The sequence below is a fragment of the Tachysurus fulvidraco genome, chromosome 15 (genome assembly GCF_022655615.1).
Source record: "Tachysurus fulvidraco isolate hzauxx_2018 chromosome 15, HZAU_PFXX_2.0, whole genome shotgun sequence".
NCBI lineage: Eukaryota > Metazoa > Chordata > Actinopteri > Siluriformes > Bagridae > Tachysurus > Tachysurus fulvidraco.
The window spans coordinates 4,640,368-4,655,845 of record NC_062532.1 but is presented as its reverse complement, the minus strand read 5'-3'; the positions used below and the strand labels follow the sequence as shown (position 1 = coordinate 4,655,845).

The 15,478-nt window shown below is 41.6% G+C and overlaps 1 protein-coding gene across 1 annotated transcript; it reads right to left on the bottom strand.

Annotated features, from left to right (window-relative positions):
- Positions 1–9,700: 9,700 nt before the first annotated feature.
- LOC125138854 (paraneoplastic antigen Ma1 homolog) lies at positions 9,701–10,747 on the bottom strand. The gene has a single exon (XM_047801127.1). It carries the CDS (start codon positions 10,745–10,747, stop codon positions 9,701–9,703), a length of 1,047 nt encoding a protein of 348 aa, XP_047657083.1.
- Between the last annotated feature and the right edge of the window lie 4,731 nt (positions 10,748–15,478).

Genomic DNA, 15,478 nt, shown 5'->3' with positions numbered 1-15,478 from the left:
ACTGTCTGACGGTGAGACTGATGTGCAGACGGTGAAAAATAAATATGCCTAGAAAGGCTAAAGGCAACCTGTCTCTGTCATCCATTTGCCATCCGAATACAACGCTAGCTGCAACAGTGCTATAGCACAACTCAACAGGTTATGGGCCCAGGAGTTGTTCGTAAAAGTTTGTTGTTTTCCATCGTTTACAAAGTCGCGACGGACAGCGTGCTAACATGGCGGAACAACGGAGGATGCACAGTTTGCCTCGACTGATGTTCGATGGAGATGAGACTAAGTATGAACTTTGGGAAACCAAAATGTTGGGACATTTTCATTTATAAGGATTAAAAGACACAGTGTTAAATGAACCGCAGTCGGAAGCTGAGATAGCAGCGGATGCAAAGAAAAAAGCTGACGCATATGCTGAATTGATTTTACTGTTAGATGACAAAAGCCTCTCGTTAGTTATGAGAGATGCGCCCAACAATGGAAGAAAAGCTCTGGAAATACTGAGAGGGTATTACGCAGGGAAGGGAAAGCCCCGCATAATCAGCTTGTACACTATGTTGACGTCGCTACAAAAAGCAAACGATGAGAGTGTAATGGACTATATCATCAGAGCAGAGATCACCATCACAGCACTGCGTAACGCAGGTGAAACGTTAGGAGATGGACTACTATTGGCTATGGTCTTAAAGGGATTACCGGAGAGTTTTAAGCCATTTGCAATACACGTGGCACATACAGATGCTAAAATCACGTTTGCTGAGTTCAAGACTAAACTATGTAATTTTGAAGAAACAGAAAAGATAAAAGCATTTGAGTCGAGCGACAGTGTGATGAAGATTCAAGGAAAAGCTGGACGACGACCTGCAAAGACGAGCGTACGTGACTGGAGCAAAGACGACGCCGAGATAGTATGCTTCAAGTGCGGTACCAAAGGTCACCGAGCTAGAGAAATGACTGTGAAAAATTAGGTATACAAGCCTACAGTGATGCTGACTGGGCAGCTGATACCAGTGACAGACGCAGTACTACCGGTTACTGTGTCAGTTTAAGCCAAAACAGTTCTCTAGTATCATGGAAAACCAGAAAGCAGCCAACTGTGGCACTTTCTACATGTGAAGCAGAATACATGGCACTTGCTTCAACCATACAAGAGTGTTTATACCTAGAACAGTTACTGGGAGGTATAGATAACTACAAGTACACACAAACTATAGTACATGAGGACAATCAGGGAACAAATGCTCTTGCCAAAAACCCTGTAAACAGACGGAGATGTAAACACAAACATAAAGTACCACTTTATCAGGTCTATTGTAAGTAAGGGAAGGATAACTTTGATGTACTGTTCCACCGATAACATGATTGCTGATGTAATGACCAAACCTGTAAATAAGTTAAAACTGGATAGGTTTGCAGGTGCTCTTTTTGGAGATTGATATCTGTATGACAAGGGTCCATATTCATTCTATTTTTTTGTTTTTGTTTATAAACACAACCTGAGTACAAGTGGGGGGTGTTAAAATATCACATAAAATACAACTCAACACTTTTACATCATTAAAATAACTTTTCTTTAACAGGTGTTCACAGTGTTGAGCTGATCCAGACCGGATCCACAGTATTAACTCCTGGTCAGTCACTGACTCTGACCTGTAAAGTGTCTGGATATTCAGTAACTGATAACACCTACTGTACACACTGGATACGACAACCTGCAGGAAAAACTCTGGAATGGATCGGAGAGATATGTGGTAATGGTAACACTTACTACAGTGAGAAACTGAAAAGCAGGTTTCAGGTTTCCAGAGACACGTCCAGCAGCACAGTGACATTAACAGGACAGAACATGCAGACTGAAGACACAGCTGTGTATTACTGCGCTCGTGAACCGCACAGAGAAAACTACATTTTACTGAGTAACTAATCCCCATATTACAAATATTTCAGCATAGACACCAACACTGGCATTAATAAAATAAATATATAAAACTTTACTTAGGAATAATGGTCTCTTTTTTTAACTAGTTGAAATGAAATGTGTCTGCAAAAGACATTTATTATAAAGAACAACATCCATTCACACTCAGCACTCAGGCTTTAACTCTTCATCCTGAATGAACAAAAATCATCCAAAAACTCCTCAATCTACATCTAATAATTAATAAGAATCCCATGTAATAAAATGTGAAATATGAACATTGTATATTTTGATTACATATTTTTTGGTAATGTACCAATTAAAGTGAAAAAAAAAAAAAAATTTCATATAATCTCACCAAATTATTTTTTGTTAATTGATCATTGGAAAACCAGAATTAGCTAAAATGTTAACTATTTGTGTAAAGCTGCTTTGAGACAAAGTCCATTGTTAAATGCATTAAAGAATTGTGCTGAAATGACAGATTGAGAAATATGGAAGCAGATGTTCTGAAAGCTAGAAAAAGAGCTCAGTGCCATGATAATTGAGTATAATTGAATAATCCATCCATCCATCCATTTTCTACCGCTTATCCGGGGCCGGGTCGCGGGGGCAGCAGTCTAAGCAGGGATGCCCAGACTTCCCTCTCCCCAGACACTTCCTCCAGCTCTTCCGGGGGAATACCGAGGCGTTCCCAGGCCAGCCGAGAGACATAGTCCCTCCAGCGTGTCCTAGGTCTTCCCCGGGGCCTCCTCCCGGTTGGACATGCCCGGAACACCTCCCCAGGGAGGCGTCCAGGAGGCATCCGAAACAGATGCCCGAGCCACCTCAGCTGACCCCTCTCAATGTGGAGGAGCAGCGGCTCTACTCTGAGCTCCTCCCGAGTGACTGAGCTCCTCACCCTCTCTCTAAGGGTGCGCCCAGCCACTCTGCGGAGGAAACTCATTCTGGCCGCCTGTATCCGGGATCTTGTCCTTTCGGTCATGACCCAAAGCTCATGGCCATAGGTGAGGGTAGGAACGTAGATCGACTGGTAAATAGAGAGCTTCGCCTTGCGGCTCAGCTCTTTCTTCACCACAACAGATCGGTATATCGACCGCATCACTGTGGAAGATACACCGATCCGCCTGTCGACCTCCCGCTCCATCCTTCCCTCACTCGTGAACAGGACCCCAAGATACTTAAACTCCTCCACTTGAGGCAGGAACTCTCCACCAACCTGAAGAGGGCAAGCCACCCTTTTCCGGCTGAGAACCATGGCCTCAGACTTAAAGGTGCTGATTCTCATCCCCGCCGCTTCACACTCGGCTGCAAACCGTCCCAGTGCATGCTGAAGGTCCTGATTTGAAGAAGCCAACAGGACAACATCATCTGCAAAAAGCAGAGACGAAATCCTGTGGTCCCCAAACCTGACTCCCTCCGGCCCCCGACTGCGCCTATAAATCCTGTCCATATAAATAATGAACAGGACCGGTGACAAAGGGCAGCCCTGCCGGAGTCCAACATGCACCGGGAACAAGTCTGACTTACACCCGGCAATGCGAACCAAACTCCTGCTCCGGTCATATAGGGACCGGACAGCCCTTAACAGAGGGCCCCGGACCCCATACTCCCAGAGCACCCCCCACAGGCCATCACGAGGGACACAGTCAAATGCCTTCTCCAGATCCACAAAACACATGTGGACTGGTTGGGCAAACTCCCATGAACCCTCCAGCAACCTGGTGAGGGTATAGAGATGGTCCAGTGTTCCACGACCAGGACGAAACCCGCATTGTTCCTCCTGAATCCAAGGTTCGACTATCGGCCGAATTCTCCTCTCCAGTACCCTGGCATAGACTTTTCCGGGGAGGCTGAGGAGTGTGATCCCCCTATAGTTGGAACACACCCTCCGGTCCCCCTTCTTAAACAGAGGGACCACCACCCCAGTCTGCCAGTCCAGAGGCACTGTCCCCAACCGCCACGCGATGTTGCAGAGGCGTGTCAGCCAAGACAGCCCCACAACATCCAGAGACTTAAGGTACTCAGTGCGGATCTCATCCACCCCCGGTGCCTTGCCACTGAGGAGCTTCTCAACTACCTCAGTGACCTCAGCTTGGGGGATCGACGAGTCCACAACCGAGCCCTCCACCTCTGCTTCCTCAATGGAAGACATGTTGGTGGGGTTGAGGAGATCCTCGAAGTACTCCTTCCACCGTCCGAGGATGTAACCAGTCTAAGTCAGCAGATTCCCACTCCCACTGTAAACAGTGTGAGCAGGGCACTGCTTCCCCCTCCTGAGACGCCGGACGGTTTGCCAGAATTTCTTCGAGGCCAACCGATAGTCCTTCTCCATGGCCTCACCGAACTCCTCCCAGACCCGAGTTTTTGCCTCTGCAACCACCCGGGCTGAAGCTCGCTTGGCCCTCCGGTAACTATCAGCTGCCTCCGGAGTCCCCCGAGCCAACCAGGCTCGATAGGACTCCTTCTTCAGCTTGACGGCATCCCTTACTTCCGGGGTCCACCACCGGGTTCGGGGCTTGCCACCACGACAGGCACCGGAGGCCTTACGGCCACAGCTCCGTGCGGCTGCATCAACAATGGAGGTGGAGAACATGGTCCACTCGGACTCAATGTCTCCAACCTCCCTCGGGATCTGGTTGAAGCTCTGCCGGAGGTGAGAGTTGAAGATCTCTCTGACAGGAGACTCTGCCAAACGTTCCCAACGGACCCTCACAGTACGTTTGGGTCTGCCAAGTCTGTCCAACTTCCTCCCCTGCCATCGGACCCAACTCACCACCAGGTGGTGATCAGTTGACAGCTCCGCCCCTCTCTTTACCCGAGTGTCCAAGACATACGGCCGGAGGTCAGATGAAACAACCACAAAGTCGATCATCGACTTCCGACCTAGGGTGTCCTGGTGCCATGTGTACTGATGGACACCCTTATGCTTGAACATGGTGTTTGTTATGGATAAACTGTGACTAGCACAGAAGTCCAATAACAGAACACCACTCGGGTTCAGTTCGGGGGGGCCGTTCCTCCCAATCACGCCCCTCCAGGTGTCACTGTCGCTGCCCACGTGAGCGTTGAAGTCCCCCAGTAGAACGACGGAGTCCCCAGTCGGGGCACTTTCTAGCACCCCTTCCAGAGACGCCAAGAAGGTCGGGTACTCTACACTGCCATTTGGCCCATAAGCACAAATAACAGTAAGAGACCTCTCCCCGACCCGAAGGCGCAGGGAAATGACCCTCTCGTTCACCGGGGTGAACTCCAACACATGGCTGCTGAGCTGGGGGGCTATGAGCAAGCCCACACCAGCCCGCCGCCTCTCACCACGGGCAACTCCAGAGTAGTAGAGAGTCCAGCCTCTCTCGAGGAGTTGGGTTCCAGAGCCCAAGCTGTGCGTGGAGGCGAGCCCAACTATCTCTAGTCGGTATCTCTCAACCTCCCGCACCAGCTCAGGCTCCTTCCCCCCCAGCGAGGTGACATTCCATGTCCCTAGAGTCAGATTCCATGTCCGGAGATTGGGTCGCCGAGGCTCCCGCCTTCGACTGCCACCCAATCCACAATGCACCAGCCCCTTACGGTTTCTCCTGCAGGTGGTGGGCCCACAGGAGATCGGCCCCACGTCGCTCCTTCGGGCTGAGCCCGGCCGGGCCCCGTGGGGTAAGACCCGGCCACCAGGCGCTCGCATGCGAGCCCCAACCCCGGGCCTGGCTCCAGGGTGGGGCCCCGGTTGCGCCATACCGGGCGACGTCACGGACCTTGTTATTATTTTCTTCATAAAGGGTTTTCGAACCGCTCTTTGTCTGGCCTGTCACCTAGGACCTGTTTGCCTTGGGAGACCCTACCAGGGGCAGAAAGCCCCAGACAACATAGCTCCTAGGATCATTCAGGCACGCAAACCCCTCCACCACAATAAGGTGGCGGTTCAAGGAGGAGATAATAAATGAATAATGATTTCAAAATTAGCAGATTAGTTAAACTAAATATTTTCTCTTTGTTTACTTGTTTACTACATTGAGACTAAGATTTCTGGTTTGGGAAAATGACAGTATTTGATAAAAAGGCAGCTTTCCATTATAAATTCAGAGCAGATGAATGTCCTCCTCATGATTTAAATACGTTTCAGATACATTCTCCTCCCATCATCAGCAGATAAACAAATCCAAGTGTCAGAGCTGGATCTCACTCTATTTATATGATGTGATGGTGTCTGTTAAACTTTGGAGAACAGAGAAGACTCCAGTCCAAACAACACACACCATGTTCTCTACATCTCTACTGCTCCTGCTGGCAGCTGCTTCTTGTGAGTGCTTTATCAAATTCATTCATTTACTAGATGAAGAATAAAGGTGCAGCATATATTGTGTGAGATATCACCATGTGTTTTCCTCCACAGATGTGCATGGTGAGGAACTGACTCAGCCTGCTTCCATGACAGTCCAGCCAGGCCAGAGTCTCTCCATCCAGTGCAAGGTTTCATATTCAGTTACGAGCTATTATACAGCTTGGATTCGACAACCTGCAGGAAAAACTCTGGAGTGGATTGGACGCATCTGGAGTGATGGGGGTACAGTTTACAGTGAGAAACTGAAAAATAAGTTCAGCATCTCCAGAGACACTTCTACTAACACAATAACAATTGGAGGACAGAACATGCAGACTGAAGACACAGCTGTGTATTACTGCGCTCGTTACACACAGTGAGACAGAATAGTGGATTCCTCTTACAAAAACCTTATGAGACATGTTACAGACATCCTCTCAGTGTAACTAATAAATCATCTCAGTCACAGTTTCACTTTCTTCCACTGGAATGAAGTCAGAATCCTTTGCAGCATTTTAAAACACAGTCACACAAAGTCATTTTTAAATAAAAAAGAAAACATTATTGAAAGAGTCTTTATCCTGAACCATTATTAATCCCTTCATTTTACAGAATTTTTAACCAGCAGTTGGAATCAGTGTTTAATGAGTGGATTCAGGAATAATACAGCATGTTTCCAGCAGTGTGTTGTGTTTAACACACAGTCTGTTCTCATAGTCTGAGGTTCAATAACTGAAACAACTGAAGGAGGCAGCAGAGCTCAACAAATAAAGTGAAAAAAAGTGAATCAACAAACTGCATTCTGTATGAGACTCATTCAGTATCAGTCATTATCAGACAAATATCTACATTTTCTCTTCTTTTTCACTCTTTCCATAATGTGTGATTAGTTATTTGGGTTGTTAAACACAGGTTGGACAAATATATAATTTATGTAACTACATCCTCCTGTGGTTGTGAGGTTTCTCAGTAACATGACAAGATGTATTTTATAATGCTGTTATAATGTAAGGTTATAAATTAAACAGAATAATAAATGAATATTATGAATATTCACTTTGTCTTATTATGGGTTTAAGTAAACACTAATAATTTAGTCAAATAACTAGCTTGAAACTTTTTGTGATCATAAAGACAATTATAATCATATCACTATCCTTAACTTTATAGACCTTTGTGGCTTTGACTAATAAAAATCACAACACAAATGAGAATTTGTTTGAACATATACGAGAAAGTGTGAAAGATGTATTTTATTGTGAGTGTAACAAAAATATATATATATATCCCACAAATTATCCCAAAACATTTCAAGCTAGTTATTTGTTTATGTTAATATTGTTGATTTAAATCCATATTACTTGACTTGACCTGACGATTATTATATCTCTAAAGACTATTATGATCACTTACCTGAACTTTATATACTGTAGAGTCTTTGTCTAATAATAATCACATCAACAAATTTGAATTTGTGTAAACGTGTGAGAAATTGTGTACCAGACAACAAGCTGGAAAAGCTCTAGAATGGATTGTGGCTATCTGGTATGATGCCAGTAAAACAATATACACAAACACATTAAGGGACATTTGGAAATAACCAGACACAACTCCTAAAACCATGGTGTATCTGCAGCTGACTGGCTTTAGTGTCCAGGATTCTGCTGTTTATTACTGTGCTAGAAACCATAGTGGTACAAACATGTTAATCAATTGTCCAAAATCCCAGATGTGGTCAAAGAGAAAAGGATATTCAATGTAGAGTCCATTTTCACAAGATCTGCAGGTGGCGCTACAGCTTAACAAATATACTGTAACATCGTTTCATTAAAGTACAACATATTCTCATATCCTCAGTCAGATCTAGATACTCCACAATTTCTATGTATTTCTGTGACACAATGAACACTGAGATTGTCTCTTATAGTCATATTCTTACAGAGGAACCAAAAGGGAAATAAATAACATTTACAGAAAAATGTCTGACTTTAGTGATTATTGAACACATACATTTCACAAAAGTGCCATGACATTAACTGTAACATTAAACGTAAATAGAGTTCAACATATTCTTCTTTAATTAATAAATAAATTGTCACCGTTCACAGACTGCTGCTGTATAAGGGGAAAAGTGATCACAGTAATCAGTGCCATTGATTATTAGAAAATAATTATCTTCAGGTTTGTAGCAGTAACTTCATGAATTAAATATCTCAACTTTAACTGTGAAGATCTGTAAGATACACAGCTTTGTTATGACTGAGTACAACATGCACTGGATCAGACAGAAACCAGGGAAAGCTCTGGAATGGGTTGGATATGTGAACTCCGTAGTCTAACTGTACCTCTGTACTGTAAGTTTGCTTTAACAGCTTCAGCCATGTTCATATTCACCTTCTCATAACAGAAAGCAGGAAATTTGCAGACATGAGAATCATTTCTGTGTTAATGTAATTCTCTAGAGTGCAGCCTACACATGACTGATAACCACATAAAGGATCGTTTATCTAATTATTATCATTTTCATGGATTATGGTGGAGATTCAGATTAATTTGAGGGAACTGGAAATAGATCAGTTTTCAATCTGACCCTCACAGGAAGCGTTAATTACATCACAACACGTTCATATCATTATTAATAATAACAAACAGCTGAATTATTTTCCACATTAAATTGATATGGAGATGAAACGGGGTGTGAGTGTGATTAACAGCTGCAGAGCTGCACTCAACACAGCCTCTCTGTAATGTTTATGCAAATCTGCATCTCCTCTTGTAATATTAGCAGCGTTCTGATCTAGAGAGGAAACACTTCTCATTAGTCTTCCTTCAACACAAACATGTTTGCTTCAGCTCCACTGCTGCTGCTGGCTCTCGCCCCCTGTGAGTGTTTGGATTGAAGCTTTATTATTTCATCTGATCCTTTCAGTTCGACATGTCCACCTTTTCTTTTTCTCTTTTTACAGATGTGTTCTGTGCTACTGAGCTCATCCAGCCAGACTCACTGCTTATAAAGCCAGGAGAGACTTTAACCATCACCTGTAAAGTATCTGGAGCTTCTATCACTGATAGTAGCAACCACTTTGGAACATCTTGGGTTCAACAACCTGCAGGAAAAGCTTTAGAATGGATCAACACCATGTATCATGATGGAAATAGTCATCAAAAAGATTCACTTAAAGACAAGTTTGTGGTCTCTCGAGACACTTCCAGTAACTCTGTGACCTTACAGGGACAGAACATGCAGACTGAAGACACAGCTGTGTATTACTGCGCTCGTTATCCACACAGTGACACGACAAGCTGCAGTGCTGCACAAAAACCTCATCACAATTCACTTCTTTAATTAAATAACAACTACATTTTACTGAGTAACTAATCCCCATATTACAAATATTTCAGCATAGACACCAACACTGGTATTAAAGAGTGGACTAGCTTATTGATCACTTGAGTGGAGTTCTCAGGAGCTTGACATTTCATAGCAATGTGTCCGTCCTCTCACGTATTTCATTTAGTAAGTTCAAGAAAGTAGGTGGTCGCTTTTTTCTCTCCCTTAGTCGCAACTGCAGGAGCATCATGTCTGATTCAACGTCTCCTCGGATCAGCTGTTCTACTCTTGCTCTGTCAACATTGGCCGAAGACAAACCTCCTCTTTGAACAACTTTGGCCAGAGATTTCTCCATCCGTCTCAAGAAATCAGATAAGGATTCTCCAGGAGACTGGCATAGTAGTCGAAAAGCAAAATACAAGTCTTCTCCAGACTCGGAGGATCCAAATGTGCTTTCCAGGGCTTCCAGGTACTGCAGGGCACTGGTATCCAGACTAGAAAGACAAACAGCTTTTATGATTTCGAGTGCTGGTCCCTTCAAACTTTCTACAATAATCTGACGTTTTTCTTTCTCAGAGCAGTCACAATCTGTTATCATTATTCTGGCCTGCTCGATCCAATGTTCCATGGTTTCCTCTCCTGCGGGGGTGTGAACAGTGCCCAAGAAGGTACGTAAACGACGGTAAGCATTGCTGTCACTTTGTGGTCTCACTGCTTTCTCTAGGATCTCACCCACAGCACGAATAATTGACTCAGGGGAACTGGTATTGGAACCAAGGGAAGGAAACAGAGCTTCTAAGTCAGTCATAGACTTTCCCTCATCCATGAGAAATTTTGACAGCTTATTGGTGAATTCTACAGGGGCGGCAGGTCGTGAGTCAGTTTCAGTGGAAACAACAATCTCCCAGGCCTCCTCACCATCACCATGCAGCAGTTGGGTAGGACAGTGTGTGGCGTCAACGACTTCTCTACTCTCGCATAACACTAACAGAGTAGTTGAGTTGAGTCCATGCCTGGTATCTCGAACACGCACTCTTCCAAAGGATTTTACACTCTGAGCTGCTTCCTCGATTTTTGCCACTTCAGTAGTTGCTGGTACTCCAGTCAGCAGCAGCGCATGACTTGGGGCAATCCCTACCTCACTACACCAACTGGTAAGTTCAGTTTGAAAAAGAGGGTTACTTCTGAAAGACATGCTTCAAGAGTTTACAAATAAGTGCAGGAAGGGGTTAATTTTCTTTTCCACAATCAACTTGGTATTAAACAAAGTTTTATGTCTTCTTTTAGGGTACCAGAGGAAAGAAGAGATTCCCCTAACGGGCCACCACTTTATGTAGTGCCCCCTGCCCTACTTAGTCGTGTCAAGTCTAAGCTCTTTAGGGTGGGGAGACGGGTTCAATAACTTGGGGTCTCTCGACTAAAGAAATTAAAATACTCTGATACCTGGACTCTTAAATACACAATAAAGAAACCTTCATAAAAAGTTTTGTATTTATTTTTCTATATAAAATATATTGTGATATGAATTATAGAATGTATATAAGTAACGTGAAATATGTATAACAAGATATAGGTATGAATAACAGTAGTCAATATGTTTTATAACAAAATTAATTATTGTCCCCTTACTGAATAAACTGAATAAACAAAAAAAAAAAAACCCAGCAATGAATATGCACTCAATGAAAATACTTAAGCACTCTTACTGTTAACTAGTTTAGTAACGGTGCAACTTTACACTCTAAACCAACACATATATTACCAAAGTGTAAATTCAAAATAAATATTAGTGGGCCGACTCACACAAACACACACTCACCCACCCAACCCCCCGATGCAGGCCTGTGTCGTTGCTTGCGTGCGTTGTGGCCTTTGAAACATTTACAACTGGCCTCTTCACTCAAATGAGCTAAAACCAACACAAATAACAGGTACCTGAGCTCCGGTCATCACTCACACTCTAAGCGGAGACATCACACACGATCCTCGGCGAATAATGGTACGTTTCTCGCGAACCAAGGCAAACCGAACAGTCTTGATGAACGCACGTCTTTGCCACCGAGTGCTTTTCACTCACCCGATCACAACCGTAACTCAAACTGATCTCCCGAAGTGTCCAAGTCAAAGTATTAAATAGCGCAATACCAATAGGCGCAATAGGTAATACGCTGAATGCAGTATATCGTTCCCGTTACGTTATGTAGACGCACTCCGATTCCACACAACCGGGCAGTTTCTTCTCAAAGGAAAAAAAGGGTCTCACCAACAGTTAATAAGACGATAATAAGTTAATAAGGTCCGTTATCACATCTCCTGGTTAACATTAAAGCATAAACAAACTAAAACACTGTTTATAAAGAAAACTAATCCATATAACACGCATTTAGCACGAGCGTTTCTGACTCGTCTCAAACTCTCTCTCTCTTTTGATTGACACATTACCAACCAAACACATTGCACTCTCATATGCATGGGTGGGTGTAAAATAATAAACATCCAATCACAGAAAAGATAACAAAACTAGATAGTAACCAGCACATGTCATCCAAGTGCATTTAAACCAAACTTTAGTGTATACACGGAGTTTCTCAACTCTTTCGCCGCCATTGACGAATTAAAGGGATACACACTCATTTTCAGATCACATCAAAAATGTTAATCTCTTTAAACACAACAGTTTAATGAATAGTTTACTTAAACCTTATTATAAAACAAACCTTTTCAGCCACAAATATCTGAATAGGGTAGTTATTAAAAAATAAGCATTTAAATAAGTATGACTTGAGCTTTTATATGCACATATTCTTAATAAAAGAAACATAACTAGTAAGAGGGTTACATGTTATACAAAGAAAACTAATAACATTGATATTATTTAGATATTTTCATTGATTTCATTGAAACCTGAGGTTTTCTGAATGTCTTTTTTCTGGCTTTGAATGTTTAAGCTCTCACTATGTTCACTATTACTTTACATGCACAAGAAAAGTGCTGCTATCTAACATGTGATGTGCTGAACACAGGAAAGTGATGTACTTACTATTCATGGTGTATCAGTTTTGTAATATTTGTTACGCAGTTAACCAGACTGCAAAATTCTACATATTTTATAAATAGTCTTTGAATCATGCAGTTGTGGTCATTTCATATATAGGTCTGTAATCAGTGTAATAAGTACAATATATGTACAATATATGACAATAATAGGATGTGCTGCTTTCTAAATATTATAGATAGAAGGAGAAAATCATACTGATTGACAGTAAGAAGCTGGAGACTATATAAATGTATACAATATCAGTTCAATCAGGTGTGTATGGAGTAGGGAAAATTCCAAATTGTTGAATAAAGTGAGCAGAGACTGCAAGTCCTCTTCTGTGAATGCGAATGAAAGAGGATGATGCTCAAGATTAAAATATAATATGAGAAATTTGCATGCATGTCTCTGTCTCCTACTGTACTTCTCCATGAACCTCATGCACTGGATCCAACAGAAACCAGAGAAAGATTCAGATTAATCTGAGGGAACTGGAAATAGATCAGATTTGCAACCTTCACAGGAAGCGTTAATTACATCACGATACGTTCATATCATTATCAATAATAACAAACTAAATAATGCTGTTATAAAATAAGGTTCCAAATTACATATAGCAATAAATGTATGTAAATAAAGTTTCCTGTTCTAAATAACCAATAATTTCTGTAAGTTTTCTTATTATAAATTCACCTGAAAACACCTGATAGTGTATAAACTTACTCATTAACACCTGCCTTAAGCTTCTTATTGGTTCAAACATAAACTCAATCTGCAGTGATAGATATCTATAAAAAATACAGACATGTTTAAAAGATGAGGAAGTTTTCTCATTTATCAGAATCAGAATCAGAATCAGAATCAGCTTTGTTGCCAGGCATGTTTTCACATGTGAGGAATTTGTTTTAGTGCCAGATTTAAGCAACAAAGACCAAGAGCTTTTACTTCTTCTGCTCCAACACACACCATGATCTCTACATCCCTACTGCTGCTGCTGCTGGCAGCCGTACACTGTAAGTGTTTTTACATTTGACATGTAATACAGTTTTGGTTCCTTAAAGCTTTTTGCTTTTACATCATTAAAATAACTTTTCTTTAACAGGTGTTCACAGTGTTGAGCTGATCCAGACCGGATCCACAGTATTAACTATTGGTCAGTCACTGACTCTGACCTGTAAAGTGTCTGGATATTCATTAACTGATAACAGCTACTGTATACACTGGATATGACAACCTGCAGGAAAAACTCTAGAATGGATTGGATGTATATGTGGTAATGGTAACACTTACTACAGTGAGAAACTGAAAAGCAGGTTTCAGATTTCCAGAGACACGTCCAGCAGCACAGTGACATTAACAGGACAGAACATGCAGACTGAAGACACAGCTGAGTATTACTGCGCTCTTGAACTACAGTGAGACGTGTTTCAATGTTCACAAGACACAACACTGATCTATCTGAGTCTAACAAAAAAATAAAGAAATAATATATATATATATATATATATATATATATATATATATATATATATATATATATATATATATATATATATATCCCAGAAATGATGACAAAACATTTCAAGCTAGTTATTCACACAATTCACTTCTTTAATTAAATAATAACTACATTTTACTGAGTAACTAATCCCCATATTACAAATATTTCAGCATAGACACCAACACTGGTATTAATAAAATAAATAAATAAAAGTTTACTTAGGAATAATGGTCTCTTTTTATAACTAGATGAAATGAAATGTGTCTGCAAAAGACATTATAAAGAACAACATCCATTCACACTCAGCACTCAGGCTTTAACTCTTCATCCTGAATGAACAAAAACCATCCAAAAACTCCTCAAACTATATCTAATAATTAATGAGAATCCAATGTAATTAAATGTGAAATATGAACATTGTATAATTTGATGAATTTCTGGTAATGTACAAACTAAAAGGGAAAAAGAAACAAAGTGTTTTATCATCTCACCAAATGATTTTTATTAATGGATCATCAGAAAACCAGGATTAGCTAAAAAAAAATGACAACATCATGAAGGACTGGACACGTTTGTGTTGTTCAGTGATAATCAGTGATCAGAAAACTTTACATTCTTCTGAATGTTCCAGTGATCCACAGTGATGGACTAAAAAGACATGAGATCTAATGAGTAAAGAGAAGTGATGAAGCTGACAGCATGAAACACACCCGGAGTTTTACAGGAAGCTTTTTCTCCTCTCGTCTGTTCCTCTGTGGATGTTTTTATATCTCTAGTGGGTGTGTCATGCAAACCAAATCCTGTGTTTGAACCATTTATGCTGAAACATTCAGCCCAACAACATAGCAGCAGTTTGTGTTCATTTACAGCAGCAGGAATCATTTTAATTCTTTGAGATGGGACTAGGCAGAGTTTTGTGTTACTTTACTCTAACAATCTTCATTCAATGTTAGTATTATTTATTACATTATTAAATATATATATATTTTTTTTTTTCTTTAAATTTTTTTAATGTTAATTCCTACCTTTGAATATTCCTCTATTTCAGATTCCTGCAGTCAGACACTGATCGAGTCTGATCCAGTGACCATCAAACCTGATCAGTCTCATAAACTGACCTGCACAGCCTCTGTGCCTCTTTAACTTTGGTGGCTCTTGGATGGCTTGGATAAGACAGGCACCTGGAAAAGGGCTGGAATGGGTTGCAACTATTTCAGATAGCAGTGGTAGCATATATTACTCCAGCGCGGTTAAGGGCCGCTTCACCATCTCCAGAGACAACAGTAAGATGCAGGTGTATCTGCAGATGAATAGCATGAGGACAGAAGACACTGCAGTTTATTACTGCGCCCGACACACACAGTGATACTTCCCCTTAGACATCAGTA